Source organism: Corvus cornix, chromosome 12 (assembly GCF_000738735.6).
Source record: "Corvus cornix cornix isolate S_Up_H32 chromosome 12, ASM73873v5, whole genome shotgun sequence".
In the NCBI taxonomy this organism is placed as follows: domain Eukaryota; kingdom Metazoa; phylum Chordata; class Aves; order Passeriformes; family Corvidae; genus Corvus; species Corvus cornix.
Window position 1 is genome coordinate 12104839 of NC_046342.1, and position 24632 is coordinate 12129470.

Genomic DNA, 24632 nt, shown 5'->3' on the forward strand with positions numbered 1-24632 from the left:
ATTTTACATCTTCAAATTTGATTGACTGTTTTCCTCACAATGGTAACTATAGTGGGATTGCAAGCAAATGGTAGCAACTACCCAAGAGCACAGAGAGACTCATCTGCTCAGATTACCGTATTCACTTTGCTTCTGTATGGATAATAATTTATAACCATTTGTTAATGTTCAATTCAAGGCTAAAAATGAACTCAGAAAAAAACAACACTAAACTGTTGGAAGGGTGCTTCATTTGTCAGGATCACTTGGTCTTCAAATGAAAGTGTTTTTCTCTTTATAAATGACGTAACCTGGAAGTTTACCAAACACGAAAGCAGGTATTTCATCGATGTTGCTAAGCTAAGAGCAACTCCCATGCAATTTAATACTAACAGAAATCTCTTTGTATCCTGGTCAAAATTCAGAGAGAATTCTCTGCTAATGGTTCACTATTAGTACATTAGTATATTAGTACTTAACAATCGTAGTGCCATTTTCTCCATAAAAGGCATGTGCTTCCTAAAGATTAGATAGTAACATCATCATCTCAATTTTAAAGACAGAAAAACAAGGGAATAGCAATTGGCAGCTGATTTGCCATGCTTTCAAATTCTCAAGTTTCCTTATTCAGGAGCACCCAGTACTTCACATACATTTTCTTTTATGTGCTACTTGTAAATTGGTCTTGTAGGAGATACTATGTTACTGAAGTGGCTGCCTGATGATCTGAAATCCACAGCACTGTATCCTACCCTCATAAAAACAGATGTAGTTACCTTGAAAATCAATCAAATCTCTACAAAACAAGAGATCTGGAAGACTGATATGTCACCCAGACCTGGAGAACAAGTTGTGTTGTGTACTGAATTTCCTGTTGATAGTGTTTTTTCTGGAGAGCATTAAGAAAAAAAAACCCACAAAGTGCCCTTAACCAGTATCCATAAAGAGGGAGTAACACAAGTGGCAGGCACAAAACAAGAATCATCAAATCTGGTTGTTAGAATAGAAATCTTTCAAAATATGAGCAGTTATGAAGAAATGGTGAATCCTGACCTCTCCCTACAAGATACTGACTTATTTGCAATCAATTCACCAAATAAAAAAATGACCTGGTATTTTTGCTGACCAAGAATAACTTAGTGTGAAAATTTAATTACTCTTACAACTCCGCATGTTTCAAAAATTGTTCTGGAAGTGCTCACTAATATTCATAACATATATTCTAGAAACTTCTATCAGTATTTTAATATCCTTGGTTTTGAACTACTCTCATCTTTCTCTTATTTTCAAGTCTTTAGTAAATTCCATTTTACAGCATAATGCTATGTTCCTCTGAAGCATGGCTAACTTTGCCAAATCATTTAGAAAACTGTAATTCTACCAAATAGTTTTTAATTTTTCAGAACAAAGTATTCTAATGAGTATTAATACGTAGAAAGTTTAGTGCTGAATTCTTTTCCAGAATCTAAACAAATTACCTCTATAATGCAGTTATTTATGCCTGCAGCAAGTTCTGTTGGCTTTTTGTTTTAAGTTTATTGGCTGTTATTTTTTCCACTTTGTTATTCTTTCCATGAATTTTCTGTTCTAAGGTGACAATCCATCCTTTCATCCATCCTTTTCAGACAAAGGAAAGGATATGTTTGCACCTGCTAATGTAACAGTTCTCTTAAGTACAGCTGTTATTTCTCATATTTAAACCATTTATTCTAATTATTATGAATTACTATGAAGTCTTCCCTTTAAAAAGACAAGATTAACTTTCTTGCTAACAGAATTTACTTTATTTGGCATATGAAAATCCTGACTAACAAACCTTACCAACCAAATATAAACAGGATTTAGTTACTTCATGTTACTTACATTGATCCACCAACCAAAATATAAATAATTAGTACTTTGCTTTCATCTAATGTTCTAGGAGATGTGATGACTGGGAGAGTTATTAAAAAATTTTTACTTTCAAATAGTTCCGGTTTGGCCAAATTTAGAAATACATCCTCTGAGAGAAGGCAGGCTACAACCACCCCTCCCCCACCAGGTTTGGGAAAAAATAAATTTTCCTCCAAGTAAGGTGAAAGAGATAAAAACCATTTATTTAACAAACACAAATGAAAAGGATAATAATGCTAAATAATAAAATCCCTTGCCCTGCTGAGAGAAACCTGGGGGAAAATTCAGAGTCCTTCCGTAGATCTCTCTCTCCCTACTTGGAGCTGGGAAAGGGTGGTGGGCCCACCTCCAGGGCCAAGGCCTTGGTGGAAGGTCCTCCCAATGTATTCGGATGTTGAAACTGTCCAGCAGAGAGAAAAGGAAAAAAACAAAGTCCCAGGAAAACAAAAGTTCAACTCTCTGGAAGAAAAGGAGCTGGGGAAAAAAAACTGCCGAAAGCTGACTGGAAGGAAAGCAAGCCGGGTGCTTCCCTTCCCTCTCGCTCCCCTGCAGCAGCTGAAAAAAAGTCTCTATCTCTGCGTGACCTTGAACAAGCTGCAAACTGCTTTGAAAAAGTTTTGCTCAGTTTTTCCTCCCCTCTCTCAGGCTCAGTTTAAAGGCATAGAAAGGCACAAAAATTAATTTCTGGGCATAGGGCAGCGATATGGGATACACATCATAAGGTCACCCCAAGACACAAATATATGAGTTAAAATCTGCTTTGTAAATTATGAAATTTAACAAACCAAATACTTTTAAGAATGTTTCTGTATTTCACTCCTGCTTCACAAAAAAATCAAGGAACATGTCTCATGCTATTAAATACCAGAATTTCAAAAAATTTTTCAGCTAAGTCTATTCAATAAAGTTTACCTCCAGTCTCCATCTAAAATCTTCCAATAATTTCAGATGCACGTGATAGAATTAGCAACTATGTCCTGCTTTGAATTTTAAGAGGTTGGTCTAAGTTTTGCAAGACTAACCTAGATTCATATTGTTCTGCATCTGAAAACATGATGGGTGTTTAGGTTAGCAGGAATAATTTATGATTATCTCTGTCAGCAAAGCTAAAATGATGACTGATTATGATAGCACCTAACTCACATAAATTCAAACGGTTACGGTATCTATGAATAAATTAGCTATGCCTGTAAAACCTACTATGTTGTGGTTATTAAAAATCTCAAAGTAATAAACTTATATGTATAGTACCAACTGTTTGAAAACAGGAAATATGGTACCAAAATATATGTTCTACTGTACTGTTCACAGGCCTTGTAATAAGATTTCTTATCAGCAAGCACAACTACTTCAGGAAAAAAGAGATTTTAACCCCTTTTCCCTACAGATTCCTCCATACATAACTAGCTTCAACAGAAAACTTATCAGGCATGTTCTAGAGTTTGAAACTCTCACAGAGCTTGCATTAATTCAGAATATAACAAGAGCTGATGCCTTCTGGAGCTGGCAAAGGCTAGTGGCAAGCAAAGCTAATTTGATTATGAACAGTGGGATAGTAATTGAGCAACCCTGTTGATATGCGCTTTACCAGCTGAGCAAAGGTTGAAAGGTTTGAGGTTGAAACATCAGGAAGAATTAAGAAATTAAGAGACAAGTATTGTTAGAGTGAATGAGCCATCATGTGACGCTAAGCACATTCTGGCTTGAAAGATGGTCCATAAGGTACTGCGTGATTCTATGAAGTGGCAACACAGCAGAACCCCATGGCATGTTAATACCGAGCACCAAGTCTGGGCTTTGGGGCAGGACTTGGCTGAGCAGCAGTTTTCACTGACAGTGGGCATGTTTGCTCTGCAGGTTGTCATGTCAGAGGTGAGGGGATCTCATAAGAGAACTCAGACCTCCCCAGCTACAAACTATGCCACATGTGATTTACAGCTGTTTACCATGCGAAGATTTAAACAAGTTTGAAGCACCATGAATTGGCCATCACTGAGAGAGGCAGCATGACTTCAGAGCTGCAGCAATGGATGACTAAGTACCACACCTGAACTGGGAAAAAAAAAAGGCTGAGCAATCCACAGGGATTCATACAAGACCACAAAATATTTCAGTACACAACCAGGAATTGAGCATCTCATCCTTGTTTGTTCTTACACCAGATCAGTTGACTTTTTTTTTTTTTTTTTTTTTTTTTTTTTTTTTTGATGCTGTGGTACAATTGCAAGGTCTGTTTCCTCACATCAACAGCTCTACTCATTTGCTGTAAAACTTTCCATTACAAAATGTGCTAATTTCATGTGACACCCAACACTGAGAAAAACCCTATCAGAAACAAAGCATGACCATGACTGGCATTACAGTTCTTTAGGAATAAATGTTTGAGTGCTTGTCAAAATGCCAAGCAGAAGTACTAACACCCACATGTCCATATTTGGGAATTAAAGCAAAAATGACAACACAAGCCAGATGCTGTTTTCTTTTACATGCAAATATTTCTTCAAACATTGAATTACCTTTGCTTTTTAGAAAAGTAGCAAAATCCATAACACTGAAGATTTAACAACTGGCTACTGCATTTGCAGCAGACAGCTATATTCAGCATTACTAATAGCTTTGCTATTATTTGCTCCAAAGAAGCTGCATAAATTACATGCTCTCTACCTTAGTTGTGATTTTATTATGCTTCATCAAATTTTTCATCCACAATCTATTTTACACATTTTTATGCAGATCAATACATTGATTGTTAATGTGGTGGTATTCATCTAATCATGCCATGTAAAAAAGTATCTAAAATTCTACTTAAATTTCCTCCAAAGAAAGATAAACCAGCTAATACAGACAGTAGTTTGCACATTTCAGTATTTATGACAGGAATCTTGCATGACTGGTTGGCAGCAGCAAGTTAGAAAGTTTAGCTCAGCTGGTGCCAGCAGTGATGGATGGCCTTGAAGAAATTCTTGTTTGCTGACCAGATCAGTCACTGAACAGAATGCAAAAGAGGATGAGGCTCAAACTAAATTTCTATTTCCATCTCTCAGAATGGGAGAGCAAGAAATGTAACACAAAGCTTCATGCCCAGCTATTACAAAACTTGTCAGTGTTTTTCACATAAAGTAAATTTCATAGCTTGGTATGCTATCAATTTTCACTTGAAGCTGCTCAAAGATTCAGCACTAAATATTCAGGTTGTGTAAGAAACCATCTTTGAACACTAAACTTCAGGAAGCAACAATACAATATTCTGTCTGCACACAAGCAAGAGATTTCTTTTGAAACATCTGAAATGAAGGGAAATGAATGGCAGTCACATGAAGCAAGAAGGACTTTGATATTTACTGGATTATCTTCAGTCTGCTAGGATAAAATTATGCATTGTCTATTCTGCAAGTCTTGCAGGACTTTATGGGTACAAGTAAGTTATAGCTGATTACAAATACAAAACTTACTATTAAAACTATTTTTAAAGAAGTTTTATTAACTTTTTCTATAGTTGCACTAAGTGGGGTACAACTAGTATTGTACTTTTAAGATATAAACACCTTCATTCAAAGTCACTGGAGCTACAGAGAGAATATATAGTTAATACAGTTTATATTATATACAGTATATAGCAATATAGTGTGGATATAAAAATGCTGCTAGCAAGGATTTTCTTGCTATTTTCTAAGTCCGTGAGAGACTTTTCTCTCTCACAGAAGATAGTAGCGGAGTTCTATAAACAATGAAACACATGCAACCTTGAAAAGTCTTGTTTATGGTACAGTAGAAAAATATTTTGACAATGGATGTTTTAGGATTTTAGCCAATCACCCCAAGGGGTGGTTGATCCTTTGTCCAATTAGACTATGAAGAAAAAAGTCTATAAAAGAGTTTGTAAAATAATTAAATAAATCAATCTTCCTGCACAATTCCTGCCTGCTGGATCTTCTCTCCTCCTCCCTATGGCTGTGGGACATGGTAATATACCCTAGGGCATTTTAATAATATAGTATATATTACATAAAATATATATATAGCAAATACAAAATACATGTATTTAAATGTACACAAGTTCCTAAGAATATTATAAGAACATATATTTGCTTTTATAAGAGGGACATAGTGAAGGTAGGAACAGGAAGTAGAGAGAAAAGATGAAGAAAATGTAAAGTCTAAATATAAACTGGAAAGAGAAAAGACAAATAAGGGTGGGAGAGGTGATAGAAAATGTTTTTATCAAAAAAAAGCAAGCTGTGAGAAAAATAAAATTAGTAGAAGTGGAAAAGAGGTTCTTGTTAAGAAGGTGGCAAACACCCAAAACAATCAAACTCAATATGACACTATAGAAAAATCTGAACTCCTGCACCTGTCATTAAGTCTCTGCCCCTGCCTACAGGATGCCCATGAGAAGCAAATCTTGGTTTTAGTTTAGTACTTGGTATTTGGTCTCTGTTTGCTGCATTACATATCCTGTTTTGTCTCTTCGTCCCTTTAAATGCAAACTTACAGAAAGTCAAACAAAAATAAAATCCTTCTTTCACTTTACACAATTTAATTGCATATCATTCAACCCATTTTTTCTTGCAGGGCTTCTAACAGCCTAATATTTCTTTTGTTAATCCAAGTCTCAGATATTCTACAGGCTACAAAGCTGAGTGAGTTGTGCTGTTTATATATAAACAGATGGTGTCACTAGGGGAGAAATGTTGTCCAAAGCCTGACAACTGCCCAAGTTTAAAACTCTGTCAAATAATTTCACACCGAACTAATAAAAAAGTCTGTTTCTGCTGTATCTCTCCTTCTTCACAGTGTGAAAATAATTATACCAGTTGAGCACTCCATTTGTTGTACTAGCTTTTTAGCATTTGTTTGGTTGTGTTTTTCTCCCCCAGTTATTAGAATATGTATTTCTTTCTGCCCTGGACCAAAGGGCCCCCTCTTATGGCTTTTTCATAAGTCTCTTAGGAATTTTCAGGCAGTCCTCATGCACCGGTGTTTTCTTAGGTTTGATAAACTTGCGTCCCATTTCTTCAGATTTTTCACCTTAATTCAGGATTTTTTATAGTTTGTTCTGTCTTCAAAGGAATGTCACTATTTAAAACATCTAAGAAATAATGATCTCATTAGCTTAATTACTTTTTATTGACTTGACAAGTCACCATGCTTTAATGCAAAATATGCCACCACAATTAATGACTGCAATCAAGAATTCACTTTAAGTATTGAAGGAAATTTTATGCATCTTACAGTAACTCAGTGGAGAAGTCTTTTCCCAATGGCACAAAAATCTGAAGTGTCAGAAATTGCTGCATCAGTCCCACTAGAAACAGGAAAAAAAAAAAAGTGCTGTGTGCATGGAGATGCACATTTCAGTATCCAGCATTTCAATTTTGTACCATAAGCTATGCTCCTGCAACCCTATTTCCCAAGGTTCACACAACATATGAACACAAGAAAAACCTGAAGAAATCCAATTCAAACTGCAATAAAAGTATTGTTTTAAAAGTCCCACCTGTGGCTTTGGTGGAATTCTCATGAAAGCAAAAGGAACCTTCTTTTAGCTTACAATTTTTGTTTCCAAGAGCATGAAGACAATAAATATCCCGTAAGAATTATAAAATGAAGTAATACTTTCCTATCAAGATTATCTTATAGTCATGTTAAACTTGCACTCATGTTGGTGACAATGTACACCTTGTTAAACAACTTGAAAAAGCTCTTGGGTAAGAATGCAATTCAGATCATGACAACACTGCTCAGTGGAGACTTCTGATTTTTAGAACAATAGCAAAGGAGCTTGACTGAGGGAGCAAAAAAAAATTCAGGTAGCTCCCTATCAAGGGAAAACAGTACAAAGCTGCCTGAACTGAACCATATGTTGTTTTCTTAGGTATTCCATCAGGGAGGATACAGGCTGCTTTTCACTGACTTCACAAGACTGAACAGAAACATTGGCTCCTCTTTTGAAAATTACAGATCAGAACTTTCTTCTTTTGAGGGCCAAATGACACCTTAAAACTTCAAATTAGATTTGCATATATGGTACCTTTTATTTTGGAAGAGTATACAAAGTTACAGTGCAACTGGGAGAGCATATACTTGATAAATTAAATACTTGAGGTACATACACCTCAAGAGAGGAAGAGACCAAGACAGAAGGGAACAGAATGGTAACAGATGGAAACCTGACTGCATTATTGCAGCAGCAGCTAAAGTAAATTTAAAACCAAACAATTTTTAGCAGTGATTACCCACAAAATTAATTCTTAATCCTCATTTTAATGTTTAGCAACAGCTAGGAATTTTTTTCTTTCAATTGTTTACTAGTATTTGCTATACTAGTTCATTGTATGATTGAAAATGAATGAAATTTCTCAAAAATATACATTGCATTAATATTTATTTTAATGAAGATAATAGCCAATTTCTTTTATGAAAATCAGACTAGACTTCAAGGCCTTACTGCATGACCAGACTGAAAAATTTATTCCTTTTTTTTGTGTTTATTGGAAAAAACTTATGTCTTACTGTACACCCTGCATTAGAAGTATACTAGAAGATTCCCATTCCATTTGTTTAAAATCACCATCTCAATTTTTTTTCAAAACCAGTTGATTTAGTTAATTCTAAACCAGCTCAATTCACTCCTACAAGCCTTATAAGGTACAACACCCTGTCATGGAGTTTAAGGCGTATGGTGATTGCTGTATTGCAGACTGGTTTATTGTAGTGCAACAGACATCCTGGGAAAACACTCCACACTACCCTTAAACACTCCTTACACAAACACAGTGGAAATTTGGCTGTAATTTTCTTGTACCGCTAGTGCTTATTTGATACAAAAGTAAAAATTCTCTAAAAAGTAAAATGAGAAAGGGGACAGGAACCTATTTCACATTCATCAATGCCAGTTGAATTAATGACTTTAGTAAGTGCTGAATGGAGTCAGAAGTTATTTATCAGACAGTGGTCTGCAGCAGAATCAGGTACAGAATTGAACTTGGCAGCACCAGGACATGTAAGATCTTCCCTACAGCACTTACTCTAATATGGCATTTCTGTAATTTTTACTTGTTTGTGACTGACCTGCTAAAAAATGAAAATGAAAAAAATGAAAAAAAATTAAAAATTGAAATGAAAAAAACCACTTTTCCTATGCTGAATTATGCCTGAACTAAGGGAGAATAATGTAAGTTTACATTCCAGTGTAAGACTGATGTAATAATCAGAACAACATCACAGACATTTAATTCTTTGATACTCACAGGTTTGTCTAGTTTCCTTTGGTAGCTTCATTTTGTTGATTAGACTGTTTCCTTCAAGTACAAAAACAAAGCCTTTAAGTTCTTTGTCATATTCCTACAAAAAGGAATAACAAACATAAGCATCCTGATAGAATTCTCCTCCTGACAACCAACGATGCTACTAACATGCAAAGCTATTTTTTTAAATCAGAAAATGCAGATGGCACTGCAAGTGTGACTGATCCAAATTTGATGGCAAAAATATAATCCATATAAATCTGTTTTTTACTTGTGTGTTTTATGAATAAATAATGCTGACAAAAAGGACTCATGATTCAGTGTGCAAAGCTCAATTAATTGGTTACCAGAGTATCAAAATTACTGTCTAGATATTTAAACTGTAAAATTACACTGTAACCAACTCAGTCCGCAAGCAGGCATATAGAACTAATTTAAGTAGTCATTTAGTCTGTCATAATGACAGAACTGCAAGTGACAACTCCACTATCAGGTCAAAGCCCTCATTACCTTCTAATTTTAAGCTTCATTCACATATTTCTGGTTTATACTCTAGGTTTTATAGATTTCTTAAAAAACTTACTTTTGATATAGCTGATGGGTTGCCAAATATCTTCCATTTTGCTCCTGGGTTCTTGCCTTGAGCACTGAATACTTCAACAAACCGCCCACCCTATGACAAAATGTTTTAAGGATACATCATCCAGCCAAATGCTCAGCTCAAATGCTCTCAGGTCAAGATGAGAACCTAAGAATCCCTCTCTGTATCATGCTGTTACCACAGTCAGCATTACTGATCAGTCAGACAGCACAATATCAATAACAGCTTCTAGACTACTATAATATATCAATTCACGTAGTCAATACTTGGCTTTACTAGAGGATCAGAAGATAAAATTGAAGGAATACTATGGAGTATTTTAAATGATTTTATTTATACTGTCATTCTGTTAAAAGCAAAATTACTGTAAATATTCTAAAACCATGCAGGAGATGACTAATCTATATTTAGATAAGATTTATTTATATGATTTGCCAAATGAAATGAGTTTTAAAACCTGCTGCTGAAAAATAAAAGGTGCTACAGATTGGATGTTTTGTCTGATTTCCAATGGAAATGAAGTTTACACCATTTGTCTACATATGTGAATGGCTTGGCCTATCTATTTTGCAGTAACTTTTCTACTAGTTACCAAATTCCAGCCTGATTTGAGCAAACAAAAATTTACTAATTTTTCTGGCCAATTTATGTGGCCTGGTGGTAGATCTGTTCCAGTCAGTATCACCATGAAAAGGTAAGGGCTACAGCCTTCATGAGGCAACAGAGAATTATTACTGGAAAAAGATTATTATGGATGTCCCTGTCAGGTGAACACTCCTGACACAGAGCAGGTGCCCTATTAGATATCAAGGAATCTAAACACAGGCTCTTGGGGAGGTTGGCTTTATCTCCTCTGCTTAGGGAATTACTTGCTTCTATATTTTTCTCATTTGATGTTGCATTTTTTGTGACATCTGATGCACTCAGCCTACAGTTTGCTAAGCATTTTTCAGCAGCATGGTTGACCTAATCAATCATTACAACTCTGCCATTCCCTTCTCATTTCTAGCTGCCTGCACTCCCCAATTCTCTTTATGCTCAGCTGCCCAAGCAATTGCCCGCAAGTCAGAATGAGCAAGAGGGGCAAGCAAAAGAAACGCTCCTCAGATTAGTTTTTCAGAGAACATCAACTCTGCACTGTATATGAATTAGGTATTTTTCTCTGCCCACATGCACCTGGCAGCTCCAGCCACACAGCTGATCCCAGTGACTGGACGTAGCAAGTTCTAAGGAAATTCAAAATGGCATTCTATAAACTGCACTCAAAATCTTTTTTATACTTATAATGGATGAATTTTTTAATATGGTATATTATCAATTTCCAAGTTACCTGATTTATTTAAGGACTACAGGATCAAGCTCTCAAAAAGTTAAAAAAGATTTTTAACTGCCAAGTTGTATGTGCTTGCAGCAAATCTTAAACGAGGCTTTTTCTTCCATCTTTACAAATACATTTTGTTAATCGCACAGGCCTTGAGTTGGCCCTGATTTGAGTGGACAGGACATGGAAAAGGATCAGACATGACATGAGAAAATATCAAACAAACACTGATGCAAGAAGCTGACAAAAGTTACTTGGAGCTGTGGAGGATGGTTGGGTCTCATGGGGGGCCCCAGTGAAGTTAGGCAAGAAACTGCCAAACTCCACAATCAACTGGAGGAGAGTATGGGGCATCTTTGGGGAGCACAATCCTGCAAAGCCAGTGGCAGCTAGGCATCAGAAATTCCATGAAAAGCTGACACAGCCTAGGGAACAGCATCAGAAATACCAATTTTGGGTACAGAAGTAGCACATCTGGGACCAGCGGGGAAAATGTAGCTGGGGTGGGTTGTTCTCTTGGGATGGGACTAGTGCAGAGAAAGGGAGGTGAAGTGTGGTGGAAAGAGAGGCCAGAAAAGAGTAAAAGTGATAATGAAGTTCCAAATGACGTGACTGCTGTTGTCACAAGCTTGTGCTGGACCAAGAGAATAAACCAACCCCCTTTTCTGACTACACCTTAGGAGCTGGGACTCCTTCCATGACGGCATGGAAGCAGATGTGCCTTCCCTGGCCCACAAGGGTAAAGAACAAAAGCCACTGGCAAACGCATGTTGGTGCCCATTCTAGACCTGACAGCATCAGCAGCTACCCACTACTTCGTAACACTTCTATAAAAATACTGAATAATGAAACACTCCAAAATACTCCTGTAGCTGGACTTTTTGCCTCTCAAGATAAGCTATTTTAATTGAGCTCTCTCAGAGATGAAATGAAAATGGGTAAAAAATAAAATTATTTATGTTTTACCTGATAGTGGTTTTTGAACATTTTTCCAGCTTTCATAAGCAGAAAATAATTTTAGCTTCTCATATAGTAAAGACACTTGCAAGCTATGCTGAAAAACAAACAAACAACTTTATTTAGGATTTGACAGGAAAAAAATCCTATAATGACACTCCAGCCATATTTTAAAATATGTGAATACTATTATAAAGTATTTTTCAGAGTAGAAATGTATATCAACTGCCTCAGAGTGCTACTGCAAAAGAATTAACACCAAAATAATATTAATATTGACGGTGTCTTGGAAAATATTCTCTTTGTGCATCAAGTACTCAGGGCCGCCTTCTCTTATATTCCAAGTAAAACTAGTACATTTACGTCAGTCCCTATTTTTAATCAATGAAGACTTCCTCATTCTTTAAAAATGCTTAGAAATCATCTTTGATATATATCTTTTATTGTTCTTTGTTATCAAGTGCCCACTGGAAAACATCAGAATCCATTGAAGAGGAGCTTAACATTCAATATAGAAAAGCAGAAACATAGAGCAGCTGCAGGAGAAATCTCTTCATCTAGAGGTATTTGGCAGAGACTCCTGAGACAAGTTATCTTCTTTCACATTCAGCACTCTTCTTTGAGGATGATTACTGTATGACTCAAACCAAGCACTTCAGTTATTTGAGGGCTGCTCAAGTCACTGTGAATTAAGACATGCTTGCAGTTATAGAATCAGAACAGTGGGAAGGGAAGGGACTGATACTGGAAGCCTCCCACGTTCCTCTTTGATCACGCTGAGTGTCTGGGCTCACCTGGCATCAACAGAAAGTGAAGAGACCCTGAACACAAAGGAAGTTGTCACTCTCCACAGACAGGGTGAATCAGCCACAAGAGACAACAAGCACCTTCACTGAGAACTGAAAGTGCTTCTCAACTCACAGAAAAATCCTTTCACAAGACTCTGCCTCACTTTTATTTGAAATACTTTATTCTGTTCCTGTTCAGTTTGGGTACAAACAACTTAAGAATTAATTTATTTTTAATTACTGGATATTTTTTCAGACTGCAACCAGTTTCTTAACGAAGAGTAACAATATGCTGACCAGGTGATTATAAATACAGCTTTTCATAATGAACAGCTCAAGTCTCACAACCAAAAAGTAACAAAGCTTAAAAAAATTATGAAATATGAATATGACTACAAATGTACTAGAAATTCAGTGACAATATGCATGAGTTCATGAAGAATGAATCCATTTAAAGGACTAGAGCAGCATTCTATTTCAAGAAGTAAATCACTCATTCATGAAAATGTGATGAAATCTATTGATATTTATTCACAATTATTTTAATCAGCAATAATTGAATCTTAAAGTTGTCTGTAAATAAAATAAAAATGGAAAAACAATCAGATATTATAAACTTATCCCATGATGCTGCCAGAAATAGTAGTTAATTTTTACTTTTTATTATAAGGAAAATGAAATTATAAACCACAGCATTTATAACAGGCCTATCAAAACTTGTAATTAGTATTTTGATCAAATTTAACTAATATTGTCACTGCACTTCTAAAACACCAGTTTCCATGTTTTAGACCATTTTCTATACAAATTTTCCACTTGGTGGCTTAATTTTTTTTTTTTTAAATTACTACATTAATAGTTATATTGAGAGACTTAATTATGAACTAGACATTTTAGAAATATATTTTAAAAAATGCACTTCTAAAGCGACTGTATTAGACTTTCCTTCTCTCTAAATATTCACTTAACATAAAGATCACTTATTTCTGAAATCACTGTTCACTTTTCTGTCTGCAGCCCTATCTTTGTTATTATCTACAGCCTTTAAACAAGCCAGAACTACTCAAAATGGTATGATTCACATCTTAGTGAGAAGCAGTGGCACCATGAAACTAATCTCAGTGACCTACTGTTTTGATTCCCTTTGCCAGAGCAAAGTGTGAAGGACCAGTAGGGAATAAGAGACAGGAGCCAAGCCCTCCTGCAGGACATATTTACGATGAGTGTCTCCCTGTAACTCACACTCTGAGGCACTTGTCATTCGAGGACTGAGGATTTCACCATCACCCAGTTTTTATTTATTATTAATTTAAAGTGAAGGAGATGCAGAGGAATACACTGCTTTCTACTTGGGTCAAAGTACTTTCACTAACTTTTGCTTTAAAGATCAGTTTCAGATTTGCCAAGCATAATGCACCTAGCACAGCCCTCATATATTCTGCAGTTCTGTTATGCCTTATTACATCTTAGGGAAAAATATTAGGACTACATAAACCTGAGGAATTCTAAACTAAAAGTCACTGTATAAAAAGTTATCAGTTCTGAGACTGAAAAAAGTAACTCATCTCTTTCAGGGACTACTACCAGTATTCTGGCTTAAAATTTGTCATCAATGCAGTTGTGTTTTAAACTGATACACAAATTGACAAGGTAGGCTATCTGCTAATTTGCAGAACATATTTTATGCAGACTCAGAAAACTGATGACTGTTGTAGGTACCAAATTCATAACGTCTTCCTAACTTCAGTGGAAGGTAAACTAGACCCAAAGTTTTTAAGCATTTGTGTTTGGATGAGTCATTCAGCTACAAAGCTGATAATTGTAAACACCTCTGTGAAATCAGCAAAATGTCAATTTGTTTTTCAAAAAGGCAGGAAAAATACTGCAAGTGACATTGCAACACATCTTTGCTCATATATTGCTTAATTATAACTTATCAAATTTCATTACTACAAATGAAGACTAGAAATTACCTTTGCTATTAAGATTTGTAGCCACTACCAACATTAAGTGAATGATGTATTTGTCATGTAATTACTGAGGCAATGTTAAAAAGTGTTTTCATTTTGCATCAAGTATTATTGTCTTTAATAATAGTAACCTATTCTTAAAGCAGAGAATGGTCTGGAAAATTGATAGTTGCAGTATTTTTCCTCTTTTCACCTTTCCCCTTCCCAGTCCCTCCAGAAATTCTAAACATCAAGAGCATTTGAAATCCAGAGGGACTATTTTAAAAAAATCAACAGCAATTTGAAATGCAAGTCCTCAATTTTTTGCATAGTTATCAAATAAATAGGAATTTTATGACATCTTTGTAGAATGCCATAAACTAGTAGCTTTCTCATTTTTCAGTCACAGATCAAACTTACTTTTTTATTGCCCTGAACCATGTACTTTAGTATGTCAGTCCAACTGGAAATACAGGCTTAAGGTATCAGTCAATGACAAACAATCAAGAATGTAACTTATAAAGTTAAGCAACAATTAAAGATACTTATCTTTGAATAGAGTCCTATCAGGATTTACCTTGTGATGCCTTGGTTTGTGCAGTGACTTTGATCATTAGTTTCACCATGTTTCTTATAATTGATAATAAAGTAGCAGTGTCCAAAGTGCCCCTTATTCTTTCCATTCACACAAGCCACTTAGGACTCCGCAGAAATATCTCCGTTCTATGACAGCTTCTTATGTATTTTTCAATAATATTTGGTGTTTATGTAGCCCCAGGATTCCAACAATTGGTCCTTTGAAAGTAATAAGCAAAAAGAGTATTTCATGAACAGCAAATGCAAACAGACCTTCATGCTTTCTTAATCTAATTAGTACTAAGCACTGTTCTAAATTCAGGAGAGACAGGGATGGTCAGACTCACACAAACCTAAACCCCTTCATAGTCATGGTTAGTCCCTTGTCTTAAAAGACACTATTTACATAAGTATATGAATACATGTTTCTGATAAATATCCCGATGTTGGAAAAGCTGTGTTTATTTAAGATTTTCTATTCTAAAGTCAAATTCGTGAAGCAAAATAAAGTGAATTTGCACTTACTACTAATTTGCATTGAAAAATGACACGAATACACTATTTTTGGCAGGGCACGCAGGCTTAGACCCACGACTGTTCATACATATAACTCACCATCATGGGCCCAAAGCCAGAGCTGATTTATGGCGGCTGGGACACGCCAGGGAAAGCAGTTCATCACTGATGAAAGGTTTTAGTATCTCCCAGACAAATGAATTCCACACATTAAATATTTAAAGCTGGGTTTGTAACACCGCTATATATTTTCTCAAAATACAAGTTAGCATAATAAATGGGCAAGAAGACCATTAATAAGCTATTGCAAAACTACTGGTGCTCCAACGCGCGAAGCAGAACGGCTTTTATGCATAACGTGCAGAATTAAGGGGAAAAAGAACTTAAAATCGGGACTCTTGCTTTATAAAAATAGGACCGCAAGACGCTTTGACACAACACCCACGACAACCTGCGGCCCCCCTTCCCTGCGCAGCTACAGCAGCACGGCCGCAGCCCCCCCGCCCCTCCGCCGGAGCTGTTGTTGGGTTCAGGATCGCAGTCGGCGTCAGGATGGGGATCGGAACTGGGGCCGGGGCCGCCGAGCCTGGGGAGCTCCGTCCCCGCCGGGTCTCACCTGCGTGAGGGCGGCGGGGCCGTTGGAGATGGCGGCGCGGGCGGGGCGGCCCCTGAGGGCCGGTACCGGCTCGGGCTCGCCTGCGCGGCCCCTTGGGGGTGCGGGGGGTGCCGGTGTCTGGCGGCGGCTGCCGGTGTCTGGCGGCGGCTGCGCCCCCGCAACCAAGTCCCTCACACCTGGCCGGGGCTGCCGCAGAGCCTCTGCTGGCCCCCAGCGTGTGTGAAATGACGCCGTGACACCCAGGGCCCGTGCAGGTCCCTCGAGCGCAAATGTCGTTGACATGTCAACTCATTCAATATATTTGCCCTTTACCCTTTAAGGCTTCATTCTCTAAAATTTTTTGTTTTGTTTTGTTTCGTTTTTCTTCTTCGTTTCGTTTTGTTTGTTTTTTTTTTTTTTTTTTTTTTTTTTTTTTTTTTTTGTGAGAGGGATGAAGGATGAGCTACAGCAGCCATATCAAAGTCCTTGGTTTTTAAGGAATTACACTGGCCTCGGTGGTCTGGCATTTTTCCCTACGAGAAGAAAGCAAGAAGGACGGCCCCATTGGTTTAACATCACTGGCAAGTACAGACAAACACCTCCCGATGGCTTCAAAAATCTCTGGGAACAAGGTTATGGGGAACTAATTTGATCTGGGGTTTTATAATGCGGTATTAGTCAAACAAGATCTTCCCTTGAAGCGACTGCTTTTTTGATCACAGCGTTTCTTCATGAAACTTTGTAGCCTTTTCACAGAAAAATGCTGAAATACCATTTTCTTCCTCAAAGTGGGTCTTAATGTTTCTACGAAGAGCAATTATTAAGAACTTTGTAACCTATCACGGCATATTGACATATATGAACTGGAAGGGCTGAGCCACCAATGGGACCAACTGTGCTCAGCCCACCATCACTTGCTCACCTTCCTCGCTTTTCCTCCTGAAAGGTACTATCCTGATTTTGCCAAGGAAGGGAATGAGTTAAATCAGCTTTAGGATGTATTTAGCTTTCTCATTTTACCTTAGGATTTTCAAAGAAATCCAGTGTAGCTTTATCATACACTGGATTACACTGATTTGAGTTCTTGGGTACTGGAGATAAGGAAAACAATAATACCAAAGCAGAGCTACAGGTTATTAAATAAAAACAGTTAATAGAACGAGGACAGAAGAGAGATGATGATAGCAAAAGAAAGGTTAAAAAACTATTGTGGAGTTCAGTAGCCAACAGAAACTACATAGTTCATTACAGGCGGTATAACCTGAAGTAGTTTTGAAATTAGTTACACATAATACTGTATCTAAAAATCATGCATCCTCTCTGACAGGAGTTATGCAAAGGCCTGAGTAGTTTAGAAATTCCAGTTAAAAGCTGAGATTTGGGCTAAAGAGCCTAAAGTTCAAATGGCATATGAAGCAGCCATCTGTGAGTGTAAGGTATAAGGAGCTACCTGCGTGCTGGGGGCAAATCTGGGCTGCCCAATTACCCTTTCCCAGCTGCCACAGGAAACTGGTTTTAGACATACTGTGAGGGGAATTTTTTTCCCTGTTTTTTCCAGTTTTACAGAGAAAACCTCATATCTTATGACTCAAAAGTTGCAGGTGATGTAAGACTAGCCAGGAATCTTGTGTCATTAAATTTAGTTCATCTGTAGCCTGAGCACATCATGCGTCCATAGTCTATTTTGGAATTACGGTGATGTGGGGAACACTGTAAAAGTAATGATGAGACAATCAAGGTGTGAATGATGAATTCTTTAAGATTGCACCTTTAGGTCAGCTGCTGTTGGTACCTGAGCTGCTGGGTTATGTACTTTTCTTTGGCTAAATACTTGAAGCCTCTGTGCAGTGTACATCTACTAAAGCCCTGGAAAGGCTGATGAGTGCTCACCAGCTGCTTAGGTAATAATTCGGAAAAACTGTGAGAACTCATATACATTTATCTTCACCCCTTACATGTTAGAACATATTTCAGTGAAGAGATTCCTATTGTGTCTTGGAACACATGAACATCCCTTCTTCTCATAAATAACCTAAGCACAATGTGTGGTTAGGTCTCCTGTCTTAAATTAAAATACTGAGGAGTTAGGAGCATCATGCTGGGAAATGAATTGATTTAATTTAGGAGAGTATTCAATGTGCACTAGATATCTGATGTGTGGTATTAAACCCAGCCATTTTTAAAGGACCCCCACTGACATAGCTTGGGTTTGTATCCATAGGAATAGTTCTGTAATTTCCTTCATCCTTTTCTGACTTTGCAAACATACCATTTACATACTCTTGCTCACACTTGGAACAGTCTCCCTTCCCTCTGTGTAAAGCTCCATTTCAGCTCTAATAACCACTGGCCAGTCTGTTCTGTACAGTATTGTTCTGAATAGGTTTGGTTTGTGCTTTTTAAGACTGTCAGTTCATGTAGTCTGGAGATCTCTTGTCTTTCTAGTTCCTACTGTATTTTGTAAAATGTCATGGTAGGTCTTGAGATCTATATATATTATAAATGCAAGTTAAGCTAAAAAAGAAGATACCCAGGCATCCTATGAAATTTTCTGTAGTTTCTTCTTGCCATTCTTGATGTGTAGGGAAGGAAGACACGATGTGAATTGCTGCCTGCTTAGCCTTCACTTGGTAACAGCTGCCATGGAGCCAAGGCGTACTTGCCCCAGTGCCAAGCCACTCTGCATTTCCTCTGAACATTCCTGCTCAGCCAGTGACCTTCCTAGGAGTACGTTTGCCAAGATTACATCATGCAGGGTAATTTAACTGCATGGTCACCATTGTATCTGCTACTATTTGTGGATCTCTGAACCATTTCCAGCAGAATGCTTCATCCTTCTTCAGCCATGTACATGTGCTCTGAATTTTTTGTTGATTTTATTTTTACGTTGGTCTTTTGATAGAAATACTGTTCAAATAAATAAAAAAGTGAAGTTTATTAATTAGCATGACTGTCTGTTTGATCTTCTAGAACAAAATAAATTCTGTGAGAGATGCATATAATCTCTCCATCAGCTTTAGTATTTGCTTTTAGAAGGGTGGAGTAACACCTTTGGTTCAGAAAGCAGCAATTTGCAGAAGACTGTTCTTGGGTAAATATGTTAAAATTGCAAATCAGTTCACAACCTATTTTCCAAAGCCACAAAAATATTTAATCTATAGACATTGTGTAAGAATCCTTATTGAGGGTTGTGGATAGTTATGACAAAACACATTTGGGCCAGTTTCTGTGGTGTGTACTTCCAAGATTAGACTTTCACAAAGTTTCCTCTCACTGACGCTCACACTACTACTGATGTAGTCCTGATGCTCAAATGTGGAAGGGGACTCCAGGAGGGTCATGGTCAAAGGGACTGTCAAGGGGATAGACAGCTGCAGCAGGGATGGAAAAGTTGTGGAGACATTCCTTCTGCATCTGCCTATTCTTTACACCACACTGGACAGTGTTGAGTTGAGAGCAAAGACAACTCTCCACCACCAGACTAATTCTGTTGACAAAGCTTGAAAAAAATCATGGTCTTTCTGTAAAATAAATGTGTTGCACCACTCCAGAAAGCATTGAGTCCACAGACAGTAATACTTGAAAGTGGAAAACTGGCTGCTTATATCTTGTCAGGCTTTATAGGAATCCACCCATGTGACCAGCTGGCCACATTTCAGTTCAGAGCAGGCATTTAAACCCTTAAAATCATGAAGATGTATTTAATGAGGATGCCTAGCTAGTTAGCCAGCATTCATGGATGTAGAAAGACAACCAGCACACAGCTAAAGAGATTATGAATCTGTTCCTCTTTTATGCTTTGTTTGGTTTATTTTGAGGCAACTGGAATCTATTTACAGATAAAAATAAATGTGGTACCATCTGAAGAAAGGTGGTGAATTTCTGTAACTGAAAGAGCCATCAGCTTTATGCAGTGTATGTGCTAATGCCCTTCATTCCTTCAAGATAGTTTGTTAAAGCTATGTAGCAACAAGGAAAGCGTACAGGAAAAGTGAAAACCTGCCATGGTTTGCTTTATTATTGAAGCAACCTGTGCTTAAGTTTGCCGAGTTATGTTAGAGTGAAAAACGTTCTCTTTGCACCTGCTATTGGGCTTACAGGAGTTACATTCTTCAAACATCCCAAACAATACCAATCGATTGATTCATTTCAGGTTTGCAGTGTAAAAGGATATTTTGTCTAATGCCTTTTTAGTTTGGTCATGCTTCTTTGATTCAGAGAATTTTTGAATAGGATTAAAAAAAACAGCCTCTGGATGACTGGTGGGAACTCTAAATAGCATAACCACTCTTCTCTGTCCAGTAAATTCATTAAATGATAAACTATTGATTTTTATAACCCAATTAAGGTGCCAATGATTTCTTAAGAAATTGTTGTACATTTTCTGTATAATGCACTCAGCACATTATCTATTATAAATCGGAGAAGAGTGTTCTCAGTCTGGAATGAAACACTCTCCCACACCAGTCCAATGCTGCAGAGTTTTGCCTCTGAAATGTACCGATGGTCTTTATCCCATTGATTGTGATTTGTATATACAAAAAAAAATTTAACCAGTTATTTACTATTATTGGGATATTCTTATGGCAGATAGTTTATAATACCTAAAAAGTTTTAGTAACTTGCCCAGACAAGAATAAAAATTGGAATTTCACAAGCAGCCTCATGATCCAGCGTTAAAATGGATGGCTGTCTGGACTCACAGAGGAATTTCTTCATCTCTCCATCACATACTTTGTACAATGAACAAGAATGCCACAGAGTATTTCCTTTGAAGCAGCATAAAATATTAGAAAGAAAGATATTGGTTGCAATGGATCAAAATGGGCTCTTCTATTCTGACATTTCCTGTGTTCTTTTGTGCTGAGATGGGATAAACAGAGCCTTTATTTGTTCTGATAACTGTGGGGCTTATTTTCCTTTCTTTCTACTTTTGATTTTATTTTTACTGACAAGATAGAAAAAGAAGTCGATATATAGTTTGATGTTGCTCATCCAACTTGTCAGATTTTTGTTTAGTGTTTTGATACTGTTTTTTTATTCAATTATTGTTCACATTGTTAGGGTTTAAGGTTTCTCACAGTATGCACTGCATATAAATGCCTCTGTTGGGTTATCTTTTACATTAATCTTTATAAATTAATGTTGGTTTTTCAGAAATCCAAGCACTTTCAAATAAAATTCTTTGCACATTGGGAATAGAACTAAACCTAAAAACACAAATACAGATTTTGAGAAATAAAGAGCATCTGCAGATTTCAATTAATTCATTTGGATTGAGTCACTGGATTCCATGAAGCATTCTTCATTTTGGCTCTTACAAAATTGTTCTCTGAAAAAGAATCTTCACAAAGACAGATATCATGCAGATTTGTGCCCTGAGTTCCTCCTGTCTAAAAACCTCAACTTCCTCTGTCTCTCGTGACTCCCTTAAAACACCAACCCCACTTGTTTTTCCTTTTCCCTCTGTAATATTTTCACATTTCTACATCCATGGTCATTTATCTTGTATCTTGACCAGTTTCTCCTTTCCTAAAACTCTTCCTGCAGTGCAGAGTTCCCAGATGTCCAAACTCCTTTCTGTTCTTTTTCTGTTCAGCAGCCAGAAAAGAAAGTCTGTGCTGTGACCAACAGTAGCTGTGCTGAGTGGACAGCCAGTCAGCCTGGCTGCTGCCAAAGAAAATGAGTAGTGACTTAATTTCTTCCCACCTTTCACTAATGGCAGCATCAATAACATCTGTTCTGCACCCTGCTGTTGATTCTCATAAACCTTTCAGGAGCTTAATGTCTTAGGATATTCCATATGAAGTAAGACTAAAAAATGTCACCAATTTTGAGAGGAAGATTTGGAGTACTTGACCTAATGTCTTACATTTCTGTGTAATACAGTGTATTCTGAAAGTTAACTGTCTTTGGTCTTTTGTTCATATCCTTGATCTGAAATGTAAATCAATATTTACTGCGTTATGACTGAGTAGCTGGTTGTCAAAACCTCCAGTGCTGGTAGAAATTAAGGCTGTGTTCCTCTTTCAGATGCAGCCAGATTTTATTTTTCTATTGTAAGCAGACTGAAAAGGAGGGGAGCCATGTCTTAGATAATTTCTTAGTAGGTTCATTTTAAACAAGTTAAAACAAATGTTTCTATATATTTCTGAGAGGGAGCTGACAAATTCTTCTGTCATGAGGGGAGCATGAACAAATTTAAACCTACCAAAGTGAATGTGAAATTCCTATTATACATTTATGTGCTTGCTTGCAATGACTTTGCAGTAGGCAAAATATGTGACATAAATACATTGCTCCCTTCCAAAGCATGACTTCTGTATGACTTTTAACTGATTCCTCTGAAAGGATAAAACTTGAATTACTCTGACTTTAATTTTAAATTAATGAACCAAGTTCTTGGGGTTGCCTGTAGAGCAGCAGCCACTCTCACAGAGGATAGTTTGGGGAGTGGTACATTTATTTACTTCTTACCAGGATGTATTGCTAAGGTGAAAGCACACGATGCTTTTGTTTGCACTGATGATCTGAGCTTTCACAGAACTCTGCTAATATAGTTTGAATGCTTTCATCATTAGGTCTTATGAATAAAGCCAGATGCAAAGTAACTGTAGAATAATAGGCTTTAGGGAATTGCTAAAATAGAAAAAGTTTTTCAATCTCTTCAATTTCTGTTGTGTTACCTCCAGCTTCTGTAGAAGTTTGGGACGCAAATCAAACTGGCATAATTCAGCAGTCCTGCACACCAGTGCCATCATGATGATGTGAAACTGTGTTTATGAATGTCACGAATCTGGAAGAAGAGATCACATTTTTGCCTTGTCCCTTCCCTGACCGAACTTTCTGTTGTTTTTGGAGCTTACTGCTAGAGTTGCAATTTTCTACCACAGTCTACTACAGACTATGTTGCACCTTGCTACAACATGAATCTAAAGACAGGGAAGACAGGGAGGATTCTGTGCCCCTGGATAGCTGCTGAGATAAATAGGGGTACTCAGGTCCAAGTGATGATGGAACTTGGTTCAGCCTGGCAGGGGCAAACATTGGCACTGGTGTCACATTAGCCACTAACAGAAGTTTGGGTTATGAGCAATGAAGGTGAACTGGGCTGGATAAAATATACAGCACCTGGCACTTTTGCAAACAATCTTTCAGCAACTTGTCCTTTTGGCCACTGCTCAGCACTGATTTGATGGAATACATTGAGGATAAATCTATCAGGACCTCATTGATAAGATAACTCATTTTCTATATAGGAAAATGCAATTGGACTCTAGCTGGACTGTAGTTGCGTATGTGATCTGGCATCTCCTAGGGAAATTAGGGATAATGCTCATCAGAAAGAAAGTTACAAAGCAAGTAAAGAATCATGTGAGGGTCTGAGAACTGCAGGAGACACTGTAAAATTTTAATTGAAGGACTAGGTTACAGTACAATTTTTAAGAACTGGTCTTCTGACTAATTTTTTTTTGGTATTTTTGTTCATATCGTTTTCCCAAAAAAGAGATGTGTATGTGTGAAATACACAGATGAAAGAGCTCTGAATAGGAGCAGCCTGTCAGCTAGGAAGAAGTGGATTAACTTAAGGCCTGGAGTAGTGAAAATCAGATGAAATTCACTGCTGTGTGGTGCAAGGTCATGCATTTGGAGACTAATAAGTTGCAAGCTTGTGTATGGGAAATGACTGAGGAAGCAAAAGAAGTGCTGAAGCTAAAGAGCAGTGTTGGCAAAAGGACAAATGAGTATAAAGCAATCATAAATACAATTAAATTTGGAAACTAAAAGGACATTTTTAGTTGTTGATGAAGTAAAATTCTGGAACAGTTTTCCCGTGAGAGGTGTAGGGGCAAAGAAAAATTAAATTACAAGAGGGGAGATTTAGGTAAGATGTTAGGAAGAACTTCTTTACTCAGAAGGTGGTGAGACACTGGAACAGGCTGCCCAGAGAAATTGTGGATAACTCATCCCTGGAAGTGTTCAAGACCAGGTTGGATGGAGACCTGAGCAATCTGATCTGGTGGAAGGTGTCCCTGCCTCCATGGCAGGGGAGTTGGAACAAGATGATTTTGAGTTCCCTTCCAACCAAAACCATTCTATGATCCTGTGATACCAAGTTCTGCTTATTCCTCAAACCTTACATGTAGCTTCTTCTGCTAATTCTTTATTTAAGTAAAACAAACCAAACAACTTTTTTCACAAAGGCACCC

At 37.2% G+C, this 24632-nt stretch overlaps 1 protein-coding gene across 3 annotated transcripts in view; it reads right to left on the minus strand.

Moving 5' to 3' along the window:
• CFAP20DC (CFAP20 domain containing) overlaps window positions 1-16551 on the minus strand; it is a 72631-nt gene extending 56080 nt beyond the window's left edge. For 2 of the 3 annotated variants that reach the window (XM_010390177.4, XM_019280247.3), the window contains exons 1-6: window positions 16444-16551; window positions 15313-15530; window positions 12008-12095; window positions 9703-9792; window positions 9123-9216; window positions 7105-7177 (exon numbers count right to left, since the gene is read on the minus strand). In XM_010390177.4, coding sequence (XP_010388479.4) covers window positions 7105-7177; window positions 9123-9216; window positions 9703-9792; window positions 12008-12043 — 293 coding nt within the window. In that variant the 5' untranslated portion in view covers window positions 12044-12095; window positions 15313-15530; window positions 16444-16551. Of the gene's footprint in view, window positions 1-7104; window positions 7178-9122; window positions 9217-9702; window positions 9793-12007; window positions 12096-15312; window positions 15531-16443 lie in introns of those variants that run through there. The other variant, XM_019280248.3, reaches the window with a different exon arrangement.
• Window positions 16552-24632: the final 8081 nt, after the last annotated feature.